Source organism: Rhinolophus sinicus, linkage group LG11 (assembly GCF_036562045.2).
Source record: "Rhinolophus sinicus isolate RSC01 linkage group LG11, ASM3656204v1, whole genome shotgun sequence".
NCBI classification, from domain to species: Eukaryota; Metazoa; Chordata; class Mammalia; order Chiroptera; family Rhinolophidae; genus Rhinolophus; species Rhinolophus sinicus.
In genome coordinates, this window is record NC_133760.1 from 5,068,739 (window position 1) to 5,085,182 (window position 16,444).

The window sequence follows — 16,444 nt, forward strand, 5'->3', positions numbered from 1 at the left end:
ATCTTACCCCTCGCTCCTTCTATCTCTTCCCATCTCTACCCCGCCCCTATGTCTCTCTTCCTTTCTCCCTATATCTTGACCTCTTCCTCTTTCTCACCCTGCCCTTACCCCCCAAACCCCTCTCCTCCACCCCTGCCCACTTGTCACATTCCAGACTCTCGGATGATTCCCAGTCCTCGCTCCTCTCCAAACCCGTCAGCAGCCTGTTTCAGAACTGGCCTAAAACACCTCTGCCGCCACTCCCCACAGGAACCGGGGTCCCCCCTTCAGCTGCTGCGGCCCCAGGGGCCACCTCACCCTCAGCCTCCTCTTCCACGTCCACCCGTCACCTCCAGAGTGTGGAGTTTGAGATGCGGCCCCCTCTGCTCCGCCGGGCGCCCAGCCCCTCGCTGCTGCCCGCCTCGGAGCATAAGGTCAGCCCTGCACCCCGGCCTTCCTCCCTGCCCATCCTGCCTTCTGGACCCCTCTATCCGGGCCTTTTTGACATCCGCAGCTCCCCCACTGGAGGGGCAGGAGGCTCGGCTGACCCCTTTGCCCCAGTCTTTGTGCCACCGCACCCAGGGATGTCCGGGGGGCTTGGTGGTGCCTTGTCAGGGGCTTCCCGCTCCCTCTCACCAACCCGCCTGCTTTCGCTGCCCCCGGACAAGCCGTTCGGCGCTAAACCTCTGGGGTTCTGGACCAAGTTCGACGTGGCTGATTGGCTTGAGTGGCTGGGCTTGGCTGAGCACCGAGCCCGCTTCCTGGACCACGAGATTGATGGCTCCCACCTGCCCGCCTTGACCAAGGAGGATTACGTGGACCTGGGCGTGACCAGGGTGGGCCACCGCATGAACATCGACCGGGCTCTCAAGGTTTTCTTGGAGAGGTGATGGCTGGCTTGGACGGACCAGCCCGTCCACAGAACCCTTGAGCGCACTGGCCTCTTGACCTCTGACCGTCATTCTCTCCCGGGGCCAGGGACTCTGCTAAAACTGCACCCTGCCATCATCTCCCAAGGCTGGAGGTCACCAGGTGGCCTGATTCCTGCCAGACATTTGCACCTCACTGGAGGGGGCAGCTGACACAAGACTGTGTGTGGAGCGGAGGGGGTGGGAATTGAAATCACAGAAGGGGATGCAGAAGGAGAGAAGGGTCGATTCTGGGGAGGAGACAGACAGAGCCATAGAGGGCCAGCCCTGAGCCTGACTGGATGGGGGTCGCCCCCAGGCCGCAGGGGAAGGGGGTGCCCTCAGATTCCACCACCTGCCACCCCTCTAACAACCCTTTCCCCCTCTCCAGGCCCCTCTGTTTTTCCTGCCTTCCCCTCTCCCTAGCACACACAGCAGCCCCCAGCCTCTTGCACGCTCCTTTGCACGCCTGCTTGCCTCTCCCCTCCCTGGGCTACAATTTTGCACAAATTTGCCCTCTCGCTGTCTTGCACACTCCACCTTCGCTCCAGCTTGCCAGCCCTCTCAGCTCTGTTTCCCTTGCACACATTGCATTTCTTTTCTCACGCTCCATGCCCTGTTCTCTCCGACTCTTGCTTGCACACTCTTCCCTTGGCACCCTCCCTTACACACCTCACTTCTGAAAATTTCTGGGCCCTTGCTGCAGACACACTTGGGACACCCTTTTCCCTCACCAACTCACAGGCTCTGTGCACACGTATTTATTCTCTGGAATACCCTTCTCTTTGTTCAACCCTTGCACATTCACTATCCTGTGCACCTCTCCTGAGGTGCCTCCATTTTCTTTAAGCACTTTCTCCTCTCATTCTTGAACCCCCACATTCTTACTTTACCCACCTGTCTGTCACAGTGACTCTCTGATGCCCCTCCTTCTCCTCCTCTTGCACCGTCACTGCTTATGGCACAGCTTGCACACTTGCTTCCCAGGAACTGTTTCTCAAATGCTCATTCCTCTCCTCTTCACCAGACTCCCACTCCTTTGCCCTCTTCATTTCCTAATCTTTGTCCATCACCGTCCTTAACCCTTGTGGACTTTCTTGCACACTCACTCTTGCACACACCTCCTCGCTGGCACGTCCACTGCTCTCTTGAAGCCTTTTTTCTTTTCCTTAACAATGTTCTTACACACCATGGCTTTGCTGCCCATTCATTCTTGAATCCCTACTTGTTCTTGTCAGCTCCTGGGTGACTTTCTCCAGCTCCCTTGGGGAACACTACCACCTCGCTCCTACCTTTTGCACATGCAGCCTACTTCACACACTCTTGGGCTGTATTAGCATTTCTTTCCCTGGCACCTTTAGTTTTTGTCCCTGTGAAGGAACAGCTTTTTGCAGCCATTCTCTACCTGTTCTCATGTCTTTATGCTCTTTTCTCGTTCTGGCAAGAGAAGACCCGAGGCACACTCACTTCTTGCTCACCACGCTTCCTCCTCTTCCTGCTCCAGTCTTTGCCCTCTCGCACATCCTCCCTCCTTTCACTCTTCCCAGTCCTTCCTGGGCCATCTGTCCATCCATTTTGCTCGAAGATGCCCTCCCTCCCCCCCCAACCCTTCCATCTCCCCAAGAAATTCCTCCCTCTGGCATGGCTGTTCCTTCCCGCACGCTTCACCCCTCCCTTTATTCCTGGGGCTTGGGAATTTTAAGCCACCCCTTCCCCTGGGAAGCCCCCTCCCCTACTGTGGGTAAAGGGGGGAGGGCATCGCCCTCAGGTCCCCCCATGTTCAGCTGCCAAAGAAGGGAGCTCCCCCTCCTCCCCCCAAACCCATTCCCCCTCTGCTGCCCCCACCTCCAAGGGGGGGCTCCGTCCATGGGGGGAGGGTGCTTGCAGCCCTCTCCCCTCACCATGTCAGGGATCTGCGGGGAACCTTGTGGGAGGGCCATGGGAGGGGGGAGGGGTGGCGAGGAGGGGGGCGGAGGTCGCGCTGGGCCCCTACCCGCCCCCTCCCCCTTGTCGGCTGCCCCCCGTCCGCAGGGGGGCCTGCGCGGCGCCCGTCTATCAAGGGCTTGTTCATTCTGGATGGGTGCCGCGGGGTTGGGGAGGGTGTAGGGGGTGGGGAGGGGGGAGGAGAGGTTGGGGTGGGGAGGGGAAAGGGACTGGATGGGGGGCAGCGTGGGGCGGAGAGGAGAGACAAAGCAAAAAGAGGAACAATAACAAAAGAAAATACAAAAAAAAAAAAAAAAAACCTAGAACACAAAAAAATCCAGAAAAAAACCTGAAATAAAAGCCCGGAGAATTGTCTTCCAAGGGGGGGCAGGGAGGAGGAAGAAGGGGGGAGGATGAGGACGTCTGGTTCTCTCTGAGACAGTGGGCGGCGCGCGTTGAAAGCCCGGACGCCCGGGTCTTCCCTCTCGCGGGCCTCAGTTCATCCCTTAAGGGATTGGGACCCAGGCGTCCATTTGTCGGGACTGGGGAAAGATTAGGGAGGCGGGATTATATTATGGGGGCTCGTCCCTACCTCCCATCACCTCCCCTGACTCCCCACCAAGATTTTGCAGAGAGAAATGGCTTTTGTACCAGGTCATTCTTTATAATTAAACTCACAGTATCCACCCCCTCGAGCCGGCCCCGCCTCCTTCCTGGGGAGGCAGCGCCCCCTTCGGATTTCCGGGTGGGTAGCCCGAGCCAGTTTGGGCGGTACGCAAGTGCACCCGGCGTCTGCCCTCACGCGTCAGTCTTCCTCGGTTGGCTCCGCCCCCAGAGCTTCAAGCATGCGCCGTCGGACGAGGGAGCGGCGCAGGTGCAGGCGGTAATCTCCCAGCAGCAGTTCGTCGTGGCGCACGAGCGGGTGCGTGAGTCCGCGAAGGCGGATACCGGAGCGCAGCAGGCGCGAGCGAGTCTGGAAGTCTGTGACCGTGATCAGCCACCTGCAAGGGGGCGGAGCCAAGAGGAGAGAGAGGGGCGGAGACGGGAGGGGAATCGCCGGTAATACTAGCCCCGCCTTTGAGTGTCGAAATATCCCTGCCTGGTCCCTATTCGTTTACCGACTCTGGTCCCTCACCTGTCACCCCATGCCTAAACCCGTCCCCAACCCTGCCTTCTCGCCTAGGTCAACCTGTACTTCGGCCTTCACCTGGGTCATTCTAGGCCCCATCTTCTCTCTCAGTCTAGTTCTGCCCCCTAATCGGGGTCTATCGAGGCTCTAACCTTCAAACCGCCGCTCCAGGGCCAGACCCTCATCCAGTAGCTCTAGGCCCCGCCGCTTCTTCGTCCAGCCTTGCCCCTTAAGAGTGCCTCTGAGGCTTCTCCCCAGTTGTCGATACCTCCTGCACCCGGCCCCAATTAGACACTCCAGGCCCCACGCCCTCCAATTACTGCGGGCCCCCCCATAATAAGAAAATTCCAGGCTCCGCCCCCTCAGCTGCCTGCGGTGTCTCCGACCCCACACGCACCCCTGTCACTTCCTCGGTCACTCTAGGTACTGTTACTCCAGATCCCACCTTCTCTCGGATCTCACCTGGGCCTGCACCCTCACCGCACTCACACTTGGTTCCTCCCCTTCCTCATTCTTATCCCCGTCGCCCCGCCCTTAACATCAACCAAGCTCTTTTTGGGTCTCTCCATTCCTTGCCCCACCACTACCTTAACTTCCAGGCCCCGCCCAGTCAGCTCCTTCGCCCCGACTCCGCCCCCTCCCCTATGCTCACTAGACCCCCTCTCTCACCGCCCTCACTCCTAGCCCCGACCTCTCGCCGCGCCCACCATCGCCTCGCCCCTCCCGGTCGCTCCAGGCCCGCCCCCGTCGCGGGCTCACCGGTCCCTGCGTCCCGCTGTCCCACAGATGACATTCAGGTTCTCAAAGCGGATGCTGCTGACGCGGCCGCTGTCCATGGTCCCGGGCAATTGGGCCTCCAGCGCCTCCAGCACCTCCAGGTGGGTTAGGTCCTCCTCGGGCTGGGGGAATCAGAGAGCTTCAGATCGTGACACCCGAGTTCAGTACGGATTCAGAAGTCCCCACCCTAAACCCCACCTGCAGAACCTCAGTGGTGGCATTTGAGGATCAAGGATCACTTTTGATCACAGGGTCCTGGCCCTGTCTCAGGCAGAAAAGCATCTACTGACTCATTCAAGGTCATTCTCCAAAAAATCAATTCTCACAAGCTGATTTGTCAAAAGTCAACGAACAGTTGGCTGAATGATTCACCCATTTGGCCAACTCGACCAATCCACTGAAAACTTTTCCAGCAACCTGCATAGAATGGCAAGTTTTTAGCAGCTCTTGAAGATTTCCTCAAGGATTTAAGTGGTACACTTTTACTTTTATAGTCATATTAGCATTTTAAAGAACGTTTACTTGTCAAAAACTAAGAGTCATAGGGGGTTTTGACTTCTTGTCAATCTATTTAACATTCAGAGACATATATTAATCACTACCATGTCAAAGATGATATGCCATTGTTATAGCATATAAAATTGCTGAGGTCATGAAATTGGTCACCGCCAAGAAGGCAAGTCTTGGCTGTGTGTGTGTATGGGATAGGGGGGAAGTCTCATGTTCAAAGTCATAAAGAAGAGCAGCGATGGGGTGGGGATTTGTCCTTAAAACAAGGACAGCAATCCTTGTGTTGGGCTAAAGTCACCCAGGTCAGCTGAGGGAGAGCCTCTGAGCCATGTGCCTGGCACACAGTAAGCGTCCCATTAATGTCTCCTCTTCTCATTTAACTCCTGCATGAGTGAGACTCTAATAAATACATCCTCTGACTGAGGGCAGGGAATACCAATGGATTCATACATTAAATGACCAGTTCACTGAATCTATCAAAAACATGGGTTTTTTCTTATGCTTTTGCTATATTTGTAAACTTTACAGAATTTCATAGTAGATGGATTAGCAGGACTCCCTTTGTCCTCAGTCTTTCCCTTTCAATCTCTGCCCTTCTCTACCTCTCGTTCTTCCCCTCTCTCTGCCCCTCTGGGATCTGCAGTGATAAGTTTGACAATTGACTCCTTGACAAATTCACAGTCAATTTTCAGCAACCTGTCCAGGTGCCAAGCCTACAGCTGGTAAGCCCAGAGCCTGGATTTAGAGTCTGTCTGCTTGGCTCTATGCCTGAGCCCTTTCCACCACCCCAGCCAATGCCACAAGGGCTGGGGGCCACTCACCGAGGTCTCCACGCACAGGCAGAGGGGCTGGGCAGTGGGCGGCGTGGGGAACTTCCTGATGCATGGGAGCTCTCGGTCCAGTGCCTCGTATTCTGCAACAACCTGGCGCAGGTGCTGCTTCCTGGGGAGAGAGCGATCGGGCAGGGACCTCTGAGGTCGGAGGTCACTGCCATCGCCTTCCAGAGAGCTGAGGTCAGAAGTTATGGCGCCAGGGTCACTCACGAGGATTTGGTGGACCTGCCCAGGCTCCAAGCCTGTGTCTCCTCTGGGGTCTTGAGGTCCATATGGAGGGCTCCTAGGGACATAGAACTCAATGTCAGCTGCCCTGAGCACTCCTCACACATTATTCTGCTTAAATGGGCATCACCAAGTGCTATCAATGCCACCCCCAGAATAGATCTTGTGCCAGTTTATTAAGCTACTGTCTCTGAGCTCCAAATTCCACCCTTCTACACCCGGCTCTGTGATAGCAGGAGGACGACTCTACCAACCTCATTTCCGTTCTGAAACTCCTATGAGGTTCCTATTAGGCTCTGCCTAAAGGTGGTACTAGGGGGAGACAGCAAGGCAGGAGAAAGACTTGCCCCTTTTTGCTTCCTATTCCAGTCATCCCAGCCTCCCTTCTTCCCCACAGCAGTACCAGTTTGCTCCAGCAGCAGCATTTGAATCCAAGTGTGGTTTTTCCAACACTCAGAATCAGCTTCCTGATTAGAACTTGACTGATAACAGCTCTCAGATCTAGGCCCTTCTAGACAACCCCTCCACTGGCTAACTGGTCTTTTATGGCCAGCTCCTAGTTGTCCCACATAATCCATCTTCCCCTTCCTCTGCAATCATAAAGTTTTAGCTGCACTTGGCCACCCAGCTAGAGACAACAGTTCCCAGCCTCCCTTGCAGCTAGGTGTGGCCCCATGACCAAGTTCTCACCCACTGTGTTAGTGGGAGTGGAGATGCATCTTTGGAGTAATTTGCTTAAAAGAGATTGTTTGTCTTAGACTTGTTGTCCCTTCCCTTAGACCATAATGTGGATGTGGCAATAAGCCAGCTTCAACCATACTAGAGGTAACAGAGCCACAATACAGAGAGAACCTGGGTCCCTGAGATCTCAGGGGCTGAGATCTCCCACTGACCTAGACCACCTGTCTCCCATTACATAAGAAATAAACTGTCTTCTTAATGCCATTGTGTTTGGGGATCTCTTTGTTACAGCCCCTGAACAAAGCAGCCCCTGACCCCTGACAGCCAGGAGCTGGCCTGGCCCTCCTAACCAGGCGCTGGTGCTCTCCTGTTGACATAAACAATTTCACGGGACACCAGCATCAGCCAAGGCCACACTGTGGATCATGATGAACCAAGGTAAAAATAAGATTACTCTGGAATCATGTCTCAATACAGCAAACTGTGAACATTGCCCAAATCATAGAATGACCAAACATCCCCATCTTGGCTGAGAGCTGATTCTTTTCCAATCATAGCATTAGCTCCATTCATTCTTCCTGCTCAGAGGTTGCCTCCACTTCCTGCCGGCACCTGATCCAGAGCAAAGCCCCACTTACCTGAGTCCTCCCAAAGTCACCTAACACAGCCCAGTTCCTATAAAAAGTTCTGACACCCTTTCACTCAGACTTTGCAGGTGTTAATTACGGTCTCCCTCATTACAAGTCAATAAACCCAGTAGTGTGTTTCTCTCTCTCTCTCTCCCCCACCCTGTGCATGTACGTGCTTGCACACACACACAGATTGCAGCATTTGCCAGTTTTCATGGTATCAATACCCCCACCATGACCAATTGCACGCTACCCACAGTTTTAACAACCAGTTAAACTCATGGGCTCTTGTGAGCAGGTACAGGCTGTTACCAGCACACAGCTATGTCACAGCTATGCTCCTGGTGGTCTGTGACTTCAGGGAATCAACATAGCTTAGCTTGTAACATAGTAAGCCCCCCTCTCTTGTCCCTGTCCTCCCACCTCCCATATGTTCCTGCAGGGCAGCTGGGGTAATCTTTTCATCTCAGCACCCCATGCTTACAAACCATCAGAAACTTCCTTTACCTTCAGGACCAAGTCCCCTTGTTTGAAACACAACATTTCAGGGTCCCACCCGAGATCTACTAGATCAGAATCTGCATTTTAACAAGATACCCTTTGAGAAGCACCTACCCTGCATGTGCTCACCCCTGTTGACCTCTCTGATCATTTTCCTCCAGCCATACTGGCCTCCCCTCCATTCTTCCAACACAATGATCTAGTTCTCAACTCTGTCCACTTAACAACAATAATAACTACATGTTTACAGTCCCTTTTTAAAAGCCAAGCACTTTTAAAAGTGCTTTCCAGTGCATCCTCATAACACCTTTCTGAGATAGTGTAGTTTAACAAATAATGAAACAGAAGCACAGAAAGATTAAGTGACTTGCCCAACGTCACACAGTCCAAAGTGATGGAATCAGGATGAAAGTCTAGGTGTCTGGATCCAGAGCCTGTTCTCAATCTCCCCAGTCTGTTGCCTCTCACCTCACTCTTGTCTGAACAACAGCCTCCTAACTCCTCTTAAGTTCTCTCTCTCTCTCTCTCTCTCTCTCTCTCTCTCTCTCTCTCTCATCACCCCATCAGAATAGCATTTGGAAATAAGAATCTGATCACATCTTCCTCTTCCTCAAAAACCTCTGAAGACATCTCATTATCATTGGGATAAATTAAGCCCAAAGTTCTCCCTGTGGCTCACAAGCCCACACATGATCAGACCCTGCTGATGTCTTAAGTCTGTTCAGGCATCGTTGTGGTCCTGATTTGCTGCATTCTGGAAACTGTCCTTCTGTGACTGGAACTCTCCATGCTCCCTCCTGCCTCAGGACCTTTGTCTTTCAGCAAAAGAGAATATGGCCATCTGCAGAAACGTCCCAGAATTCTCTTCGGCCTCAAGACTAAGGAGCACTTATGGCCATTGTAAGTTATTAATTATTTGTGAGATGGTGTGTCTTATGTCTGCCCTCCCTGCATGAGAACCGGCTGCGTCATTCCGTTCATTAGGCTCTACAGGTGAAGTATTTGGGACTCATGGACTTCCTAATAGCCTATGCCAAAGTTTGCAACCTGATAAGCTAAAAATGGTATTAGTTCCAAAATACCACAAAGAAAGCAGCAAAACTGAAAGTGAACAAAATATTGATCTACAAAACCGGCCAACTGGTCAACTCAATTCCACTCAACTTTTCTGGAGCTAGACACAAATTATGTTGATCAGGTGGGTGCCTCAGTCTAGATTAAAGGTGGTGTGGGGTGGGGTTTCCAAAAGATAGAGGCCTTCAAAGACACTAAAAGAAAACTAAGGGCAGAGAAACAGTGTGTGTTTTGCCACCAGGACATTTGCTATGCCTAGCATAGCACCTGGTACACAGTAGGTTCTTACAGCGGACACCTAGGAAGGAGACATCTTGAGCCATTCCCATCGTTTTTCCTCCATTTGATGGGGGTCCATTCCTCATCCATGTGGCTCAGAGGAGGCTTACCAATCTCCAGTTCCGTCAGGAACATCCCCTCCAGTTTAAACCAGTGCCTTCCAACCCTTACTATTCATCATAATTACCTGGCAAACATTAGAAAAATATAGATGGTAGAATCCCAGACCTAGAGATTCAGGTTAAATTGGATCTGAGGTGGGATTAGATATAAATCTTAAAAAATCCTCCCACCTGATGTGTAGCCAGAATGAGGACCACTGACTAAAATAATCAATTTAATTCCTTTTCCCAGCAATTAAAATAAGAGTGAGCAGGTGACTTAGTGGTGGCCAGTGAAATGTGAGGAAAGATCATTTGGGAGTTCTTAAGATGAAGACCCTTGGAAGTGATACCTGGAACTATGGCAGCCAACATATGACCATGAGGTAAGAAAGCTGGTGTGAAAAGAGAATATATCCCAGACCAAAAAGCAAGGAAATAGAGACTGGGTTCTTAATGACATCATTAAACTGCTGGCTCAACCAAACCCAAATCCCACCCCACCTGTGGGCTCCTTTTGGGGTGGAAAATGACTTTCCTATTCTTTACACAAGTCTAGTTTTCTATTACCTGCTAGCCAAATGTATCCTTACAGAGATATTACTCAACATATATTGAATGAATGAACGAATGAATGAATGGACTGTGCTAAAGTAGAGTGCAGGTAGGGAGCCCTGGAACATGAGCCTGAAGTTGTCAGCTGTTGTCACGCCACACAAGGCCTTGAACACCAGGCTGAGGGGCTGGGACTCTATCCTGGAAGTGATGAAGTAGGAAGGAAGCTGTGAGGAGGGGAGAGACAGAGTCAGCGATGGGTGTCAGAATGAACCCTCTGGAGCCATGTGGGGAATGGGTGGAGGGGAGAAACTGGAGACCGGGGAGTTATGTGGAGAAAGGGTCCATATGGAAGAGGACAAGAACTGTGCTGGGGCTGTGGGGATGGAGAGGCAGAAAAAGTGGGTAGGAAGATGGGGTTAGGGACTGATGGCTGTGGGAGCGAATGGGGAAAGCAGCACATGGGGTGTAACCCAGTGACGGGGTTGGTGGTGGAGCCATTAGAAGATGGGAAGCAGGGAGGAAGAGTGGCTTTGGGGGAAGACGCTGAGCTAAGAGTGGCAGTCAAGAAGAGGGTGAGGGACCAGGGTGGGGCGTCTAGGGGAAATAATGGCCTCAGAAGAGTAGTTGAGACCCCAGAGGTTCATGGGAAATGTAGTTCTGGGTCCAGAGCATTGGCCAGGGAACTGCAGAGGCTCACTGGAAATGTAGTGAGTTTCAAAGGGTACTGCCCAGGAATCTGGTCGACCTGAGTCTGGAGTGGGTGGTGGCTCTCTTTTTGGAAGGCCAGTGACTTGCTTAAGAGCACACTGCAGGTCAGGACTATGACGCAATGCATGAAAAAAACCCTTCCCCCGCCCTACACAAACACACAGACAAGGCTCATACCTGCCTCCCTGTGCATGCTGGGTGTGCCCAAGGTAGAGGAGCACAGGGTCTCCACCTCTTGCTGCATCCTGGGAAGGTGGGTGGGGGATGTCTCAGGAGAGTGGAGAGAAGAGCTCTGACTAGGCCACCCACCCCAGCTCCTTCTCCCTGCTGCTGTCTCCTCCTTTTCTTTGAAGCCCCAGGGAACAAATATGGAAGAACTGGAAGGTTGAGAAGACCACCTTGAGATCCTGGTTCCCCTAACCTCTGGGAGTCTCTGTGTGCCCCAGTTCCTTCTTTCGCACTTTCCTGTGTCTTCCTCTACCTCTCCCTGTCTCCTTGAGTCTCTTCCCCCAACCCTCTCTCTCCCTCTCTCTTTCGCATTCTCTTTCCATGTCTCTGCCCCCCTTCCCCTCTCCCTCTCTCCCCCTTGGGTTCCCCTGATTTCTCCTAATCTCTCTCCCCATCTCTCTCTAACACGTTTCCTTGATTTCTCTGTTCCTTTTCTCTCCACTTCTCTCCCCCTCCCTTGTTCCATCTCCCCAGTCTCCTCCTATATCAGTTTCCCCAACATCTCCCCAGCCCCCTGTCGCTCCCTCTCTTTAGTTGTCTGCCTCTGTCTGACCCTATCACCCTCTCTCTGTCTCCCCACCTCTCTTCCCATCTCTCCCCAGTCTCCTTTTTCCATCTCTCCCCATCTCTCTTTTCTCAGCGCTGCCTCTGCCCCGCTCCTTGGCTCTCCTCCCCTCTGTCATCCCCTTTCTATTCCCACTTGCCCTCTGCTCATCCCTGTCTCACGAGGAACTGGTTAGACACAGGTGAGATTCAAACAGAAACTGGATTCTGTATGGGGGAGGGAAAGGTGGGCAGAGGGCCTGGTTGCCGTGGTACCTCCAGAGGGAGGGGGAGGGGCTGGGGGGCTCAGACTCCAGGATCTGAGGGGAGGGGGCTGGGGTCCTGAATTCCTGGGTCTGCAGGGGAAGGGTCTGGGGCCTCCTGGGCCCCAAGTGCAGGAGTGAAGTGGTCTAGCCCCATGAGTGCCCATTAGGCCTCCCTTTCTTTGTGTCTACAGAACAGTGGAAGAGGAGGCTGGGCTTTCTCAGTTACTTTGTCTGCCCTCCCAGTCTGCCTCTGCACCTGTATCTCTAGTCTTCTTCTGTCCACTTCCAGATGGTCTCTATCTTGACTGTCCATTACTCTTGCTTGATAAGCATCAATTTCCTGCTTCCTAGGGAACCTTGATTTTCTGAGTGATTTTTTTCAGGGGTGAGCTCAAAAATCAACCAAAGAGGGGTGGCCAGCTGGCTCAGTTGGTTAGGGCAAGAGCTCTGAACGACAGGGTTGCCAGTGCGATTCCCACATGGACCAGTGAGCTGCGCCCTCTACAACTAGATTGAAGACAACGAGCTGCCGCTGAGCTTCCAGAGGGGTGGCTGGATGGCTCAGTTGGTTAGAGCGTGAGCTTTCAACGACAAGGTTACCGGTTCAATTCCCTCATGCCTAAAGCCCTTATCCACGCAATTAATTTTCCCTTATGTTTAGGTCATTTGAGTTTCTGTCATTGGCAATGAAAACAGTCCAGACTTAAATAGATTCATTTCCAGACTCAGTTCCTCTGTGGCCAACACATCCTCATGTTTCTTTGTCTCCCATCAGGCTGTCCTCCATTTCCAGTTGCCAAGTCCATCCCTATGGGAAAGGGGACATCTTTCATCCCCATGACCAGGCACCTATCCCCCAGAGCCCATCAGACTTCAGGCTCCATCGCTTCTGGCTCCTGACTTGCTGCTTCCTCTCCTCTTCATTCCCATTCAGGACACCACTCAGGCTTCATTCTCTCCTGCCAGGGCCCTCACCCTGGCCTCATTCCTTTTCCCACAGGGTTCCAGAGGGGTCTTGCTGCACCCAGAGCTGCCACTGCCCCTCCCCTGCTCACAGCTTTCCCATGGCTCCCCAGAACCTCTGACAACATTTCATCCCCTCAGCCAGGCGTTTGTGATCCTCATGATCTGGTCCCACCCTCCTCTCTCACCTCACCCCTTCAAACATTCTCCAGTCACCTTTTATTATAATAATTATTTTATTTAACGAATCCCTCCAAGCCCATTCTTGTCTCCATTCCCCACATGCTATGCCTTCTGCCTGGAATGCCTTTCCAGACTCCCCTTTTCCTGATGGCCAAATGCCACCATCCTTTATTAAGAAACTCAAATGCCCCCTCCTCCAGGAAGACGTCTTTGACTCCAACTCCTCCCAGTTGTGTTTTATGTCTCCTTCCTCTGCACATTCTTTATCTGCTCCTTTTCCAGACCTCTGAACACTGTCCACTTCATCTGTCTTATTCAGGGATTTGAACCTGTGTCTACCTCCCTTGCCAGACCAGCAGCTCCTAACTCATCTCTGGGAATCTGGCATCACCTCACTCATGGAAGTGCAGGACGTGTATGCTGAGTGAATAAACAAGTGACTATTTCTCTCTATTGCTATAGACCACACTTAACAGCCTCAACCCCATCTGCCCTCTCCCTCTTGGTCCTCCCAAAGCAACACAGGGTGAAGAAGAGAACATGGACTCTGGAGTTCAACAGAGCAGTATTGAATGCCATATCCAGGCTGTGCAACCTTGGGCAAATGTCTTCCCCTTTCTGAGCCTAGCTTTAGTTGCCCCTTCTGGAGCTTCCTCTTTCTTCCCTCCTTGGAGGTCTCTCTCTTTCTCTCCTTCCTTCGAAAGTCAGGGTCACTATATTCCCATCTCTGTGTCTCCATTTCTCTCTATATCTTTATTTTTCTTCCTCTCTCTGTCTGTCTCTGGAACCCGGTCTTATTTTAATATACTGTAAGACCTCGTCTTGTATAATATAATATAAGACCGGGTATAATATAATATAGTATAATATAATATAATATAATATAGTAAATACTGGGTCTTGTATTAATTTTTGCTCCAAAAGACGCACTAGAGCTGATAGTCCAGCTAGGTCTTATTTTTGGAGAAACAGTATATCTATGTCTTTCTGTATCAGTCTCTCATTCTGTGTCTCTCTCTCTCTCTCTCTCTCTCTCTCTCTCTCTCTCTTTCTCTTCCTCCCTCACTCCCTCCCGCCCCCTCCCTCTCTGTGTGTCTTTGTCTCCATTGCTCTATTTCTCTATCTGTTTCTCTGTGTCTCTCTATTTATCTCTCTGTCTCCTTCCCTGTCTCTCTGCCTTAGCTGCACTGGCCTCCCTCTGCCACTCACCCCATCTCCTTCAGGCCATATCTGTCCCACTCCCTCGCCTGGCACACAGCTTCAGACACAAATTCCTTTATCAGCATTTTCTTCCTATTCTAGAAATCATGGCAGTGCTGCAGTGGGGCTGGGGCTGCATATATCCCTGGTCAAAGGGTTTCCCTCCCTACAGCCTCATCCACACAGACCCTGGCCAGCTTGGCCTACCACTCTTCTCAGTATTTGTTCTCTCCAGGGGGAGCGCCAGAAGAGGTAAATTTGTCTTTACACACGTGTGCATTTACTTCCAGGCATATTTGTGTGCAAATCAGTAGGTATTTGTGCAAACTCATCCATTCCCTCATCTATCCATCCATTCATCCATCCATCAGTCCATCCATCCACTCTTTCATCCATCAGTCCATCCATCCGTCCATCCACCCATCCATCCATCCATCCACTCACCAATCCATCCATCCATCCATCCATCCATCCATCCATCCATCCATCCATCCATTTACCCATCTACTTGTTTATTCATTCAACCAATGAATATTTATTGAGTGCCAGATAAACAAAACGAAGTGCTGCCTCCATGAAGCTTATGTGCTCGGCGGTGCCCTCAATGAGCCAAATCTCCTCCTGCCCCAACCCTTGCACAGGCTGTTTCTTCTCCCTGGAGCAGTTCCCCTTACCACCCCATCTTCACCCGCCTCATGCCTACTCACCCTTCTGAGCTCAGTATAAACATCATTTGCTCAGTGACCTCCTTCTCACACACACAGGACCCTGGGCTTTCCGTCATGTCCCCTGTCCCAAGGCTGGGATTTTTGTCTGCTTTGTTCCCAACTGCATCCCTGATGCCTAGAACAGTGCCTGGCACACAGTAGATATTCAGTAAGTATCTATCAAATGGCTGCATGGATTGAATTGAATGAATACAGAAAACTCTCTCTGTCTCCTGGTTCCCTGTCCAGGGCTCTGTGCTATTCTACACTCCCGGTGGCTATGAGAGGCAAGGTCCTCAAACTTCCTGGATGCAAACAAGGTAGTGGATGAATGCAAGGGCTCTAGATTCAGACCCATATGGCTTTGAATCTCAGCTCTGACACTTCCCAGCTGTGTGACCTTGGGCAGAGTACTTCCCCTCTCTGAGCCTCAATTTTCTCACTTGTAAAATGCAGTTAAAGAGTACAGAAGCAGATGCATGTAATTGCTAATTAAGACAATACTACTAAATACTAACCATTTATCACCTCATATGAATTTAGTCCTCAAAATACCTTAATGACAGAGAATCTGGGTTTTTAAAAAATTATACTCGTTTACAAATAGGGAAACTGAAGCATTGAGAATATAAGTAATTCACCCAAGGTCACACAGCAACGACAGAGCAGAGCTGAGATTTGAACTTCAGTGCTTTGCCCCCAAAGTCACACACATCGACCAGAGCATGAGAGCTGCCTCTCGATGCTTGGGCAGCCTCAGAATCTGAGTGTCTCTAGGAACATGTCACATGGAATCTGGTATTTCCATCTGTGCAAATACCTGTGAATATGTGCATTATGGCGTACTTCCTTCTGTGTAGCTCTCCCTGTAGACGGAAACTGCCTGTGAACCCTTGGCAGGCCCCAGCTAGGTGTGAGGGTCGGGGCTGTGAAAGTGGGCTTTGGGGTGCCTGGACCTGTGTACATACGTCTTTGACAATGTAGCTCTGGACGTTCTCCAAGGGATTTAATTCCATGGGCCTCAGTTGTCTCCTCTGTGAAATGGGGATAACATAATTGTACCCATCTCCTAGGGCCAAAGTGAAGACTAAATAAGAAAACTCTTTCAGAGCACTAAGCCAAGTGCCCAGAGTCAGTGGCAAGTATCATTAACTGCTATTAATATACCAGTAACTATTTCTTGCTGCTTTTAATAAATATTCATTAAGCACCTACTTGGTGCCAATGCTTTATCTATATTGGCTGTTTTTTCAAACCTCTGCACCCCTTAGGAAACAGATTTATTGCCTATATTTTGTTGATGAGGAAACCGGAGCTCAGAGTAAAGAGTGCAAGATGACAAAGGCAGGAGCGGTTTAGGCAGGATTCAAACCCAGGTTCCTGCTGGCACCCCCACACGGGGCTGAGACTCTGACTGCTGGCTCTGAGGCTCTGCTTCTCCTCCCACTGCCAACCCTAAAAGCTCACCAGATGCAGGACTTGAAGTCCCGGGTCCTGCTTGAAGGGTGCTGGGGGGACTGAGACTCCTGGTCCCGGAGG

The 16,444-nt window shown here is 51.6% G+C and overlaps 2 protein-coding genes and 1 long non-coding RNA gene across 10 annotated transcripts in view; 2 read left to right on the top strand and 1 right to left on the bottom strand.

Moving 5' to 3' along the window:
* Positions 1 to 3,505, top strand: part of SHANK1 (SH3 and multiple ankyrin repeat domains 1) — a 45,233-nt gene extending 41,728 nt beyond the window's left edge. For 5 of the 7 annotated variants that reach the window (XM_074315435.1, XM_074315438.1, XM_074315434.1 and 2 more), the window contains one exon: positions 155 to 3,505. In XM_074315435.1, the coding sequence (XP_074171536.1) occupies positions 155 to 869 (715 nt within the window). In that variant the 3' untranslated portion in view covers positions 870 to 3,505. The remainder of the gene's footprint in view (positions 1 to 154) is intronic. The other 2 variants (XR_012490388.1, XM_074315439.1) reach the window with 2 other exon arrangements.
* A 105-nt stretch (positions 3,506 to 3,610) lies between these two features.
* Positions 3,611 to 11,509, bottom strand: LG11H19orf81 (linkage group 11 C19orf81 homolog). The gene is made up of 5 exons (XM_074315594.1): positions 10,993 to 11,509; positions 6,270 to 6,342; positions 6,048 to 6,168; positions 4,699 to 4,838; positions 3,611 to 3,811 (listed from the first exon to the last, which is right to left on the bottom strand). Exons 1-5 carry the CDS (start codon positions 11,507 to 11,509, stop codon positions 3,616 to 3,618), a joined length of 1,047 nt encoding a protein of 348 aa, XP_074171695.1. The 3' UTR covers positions 3,611 to 3,615.
* Positions 8,689 to 16,394, top strand: LOC109452597 (uncharacterized). 2 transcript variants are annotated; one of them, XR_012490415.1, is made up of 5 exons: positions 8,689 to 8,995; positions 9,803 to 9,935; positions 11,169 to 11,789; positions 14,301 to 14,450; positions 15,155 to 16,394. It is a non-coding gene; the product is annotated as an uncharacterized LOC109452597 (long non-coding RNA). The 2 variants fall into 2 exon arrangements; XR_012490416.1 differs by lacking the exon at positions 8,689 to 8,995 and adding an exon at positions 9,086 to 9,293.
* Positions 16,395 to 16,444: the final 50 nt, after the last annotated feature.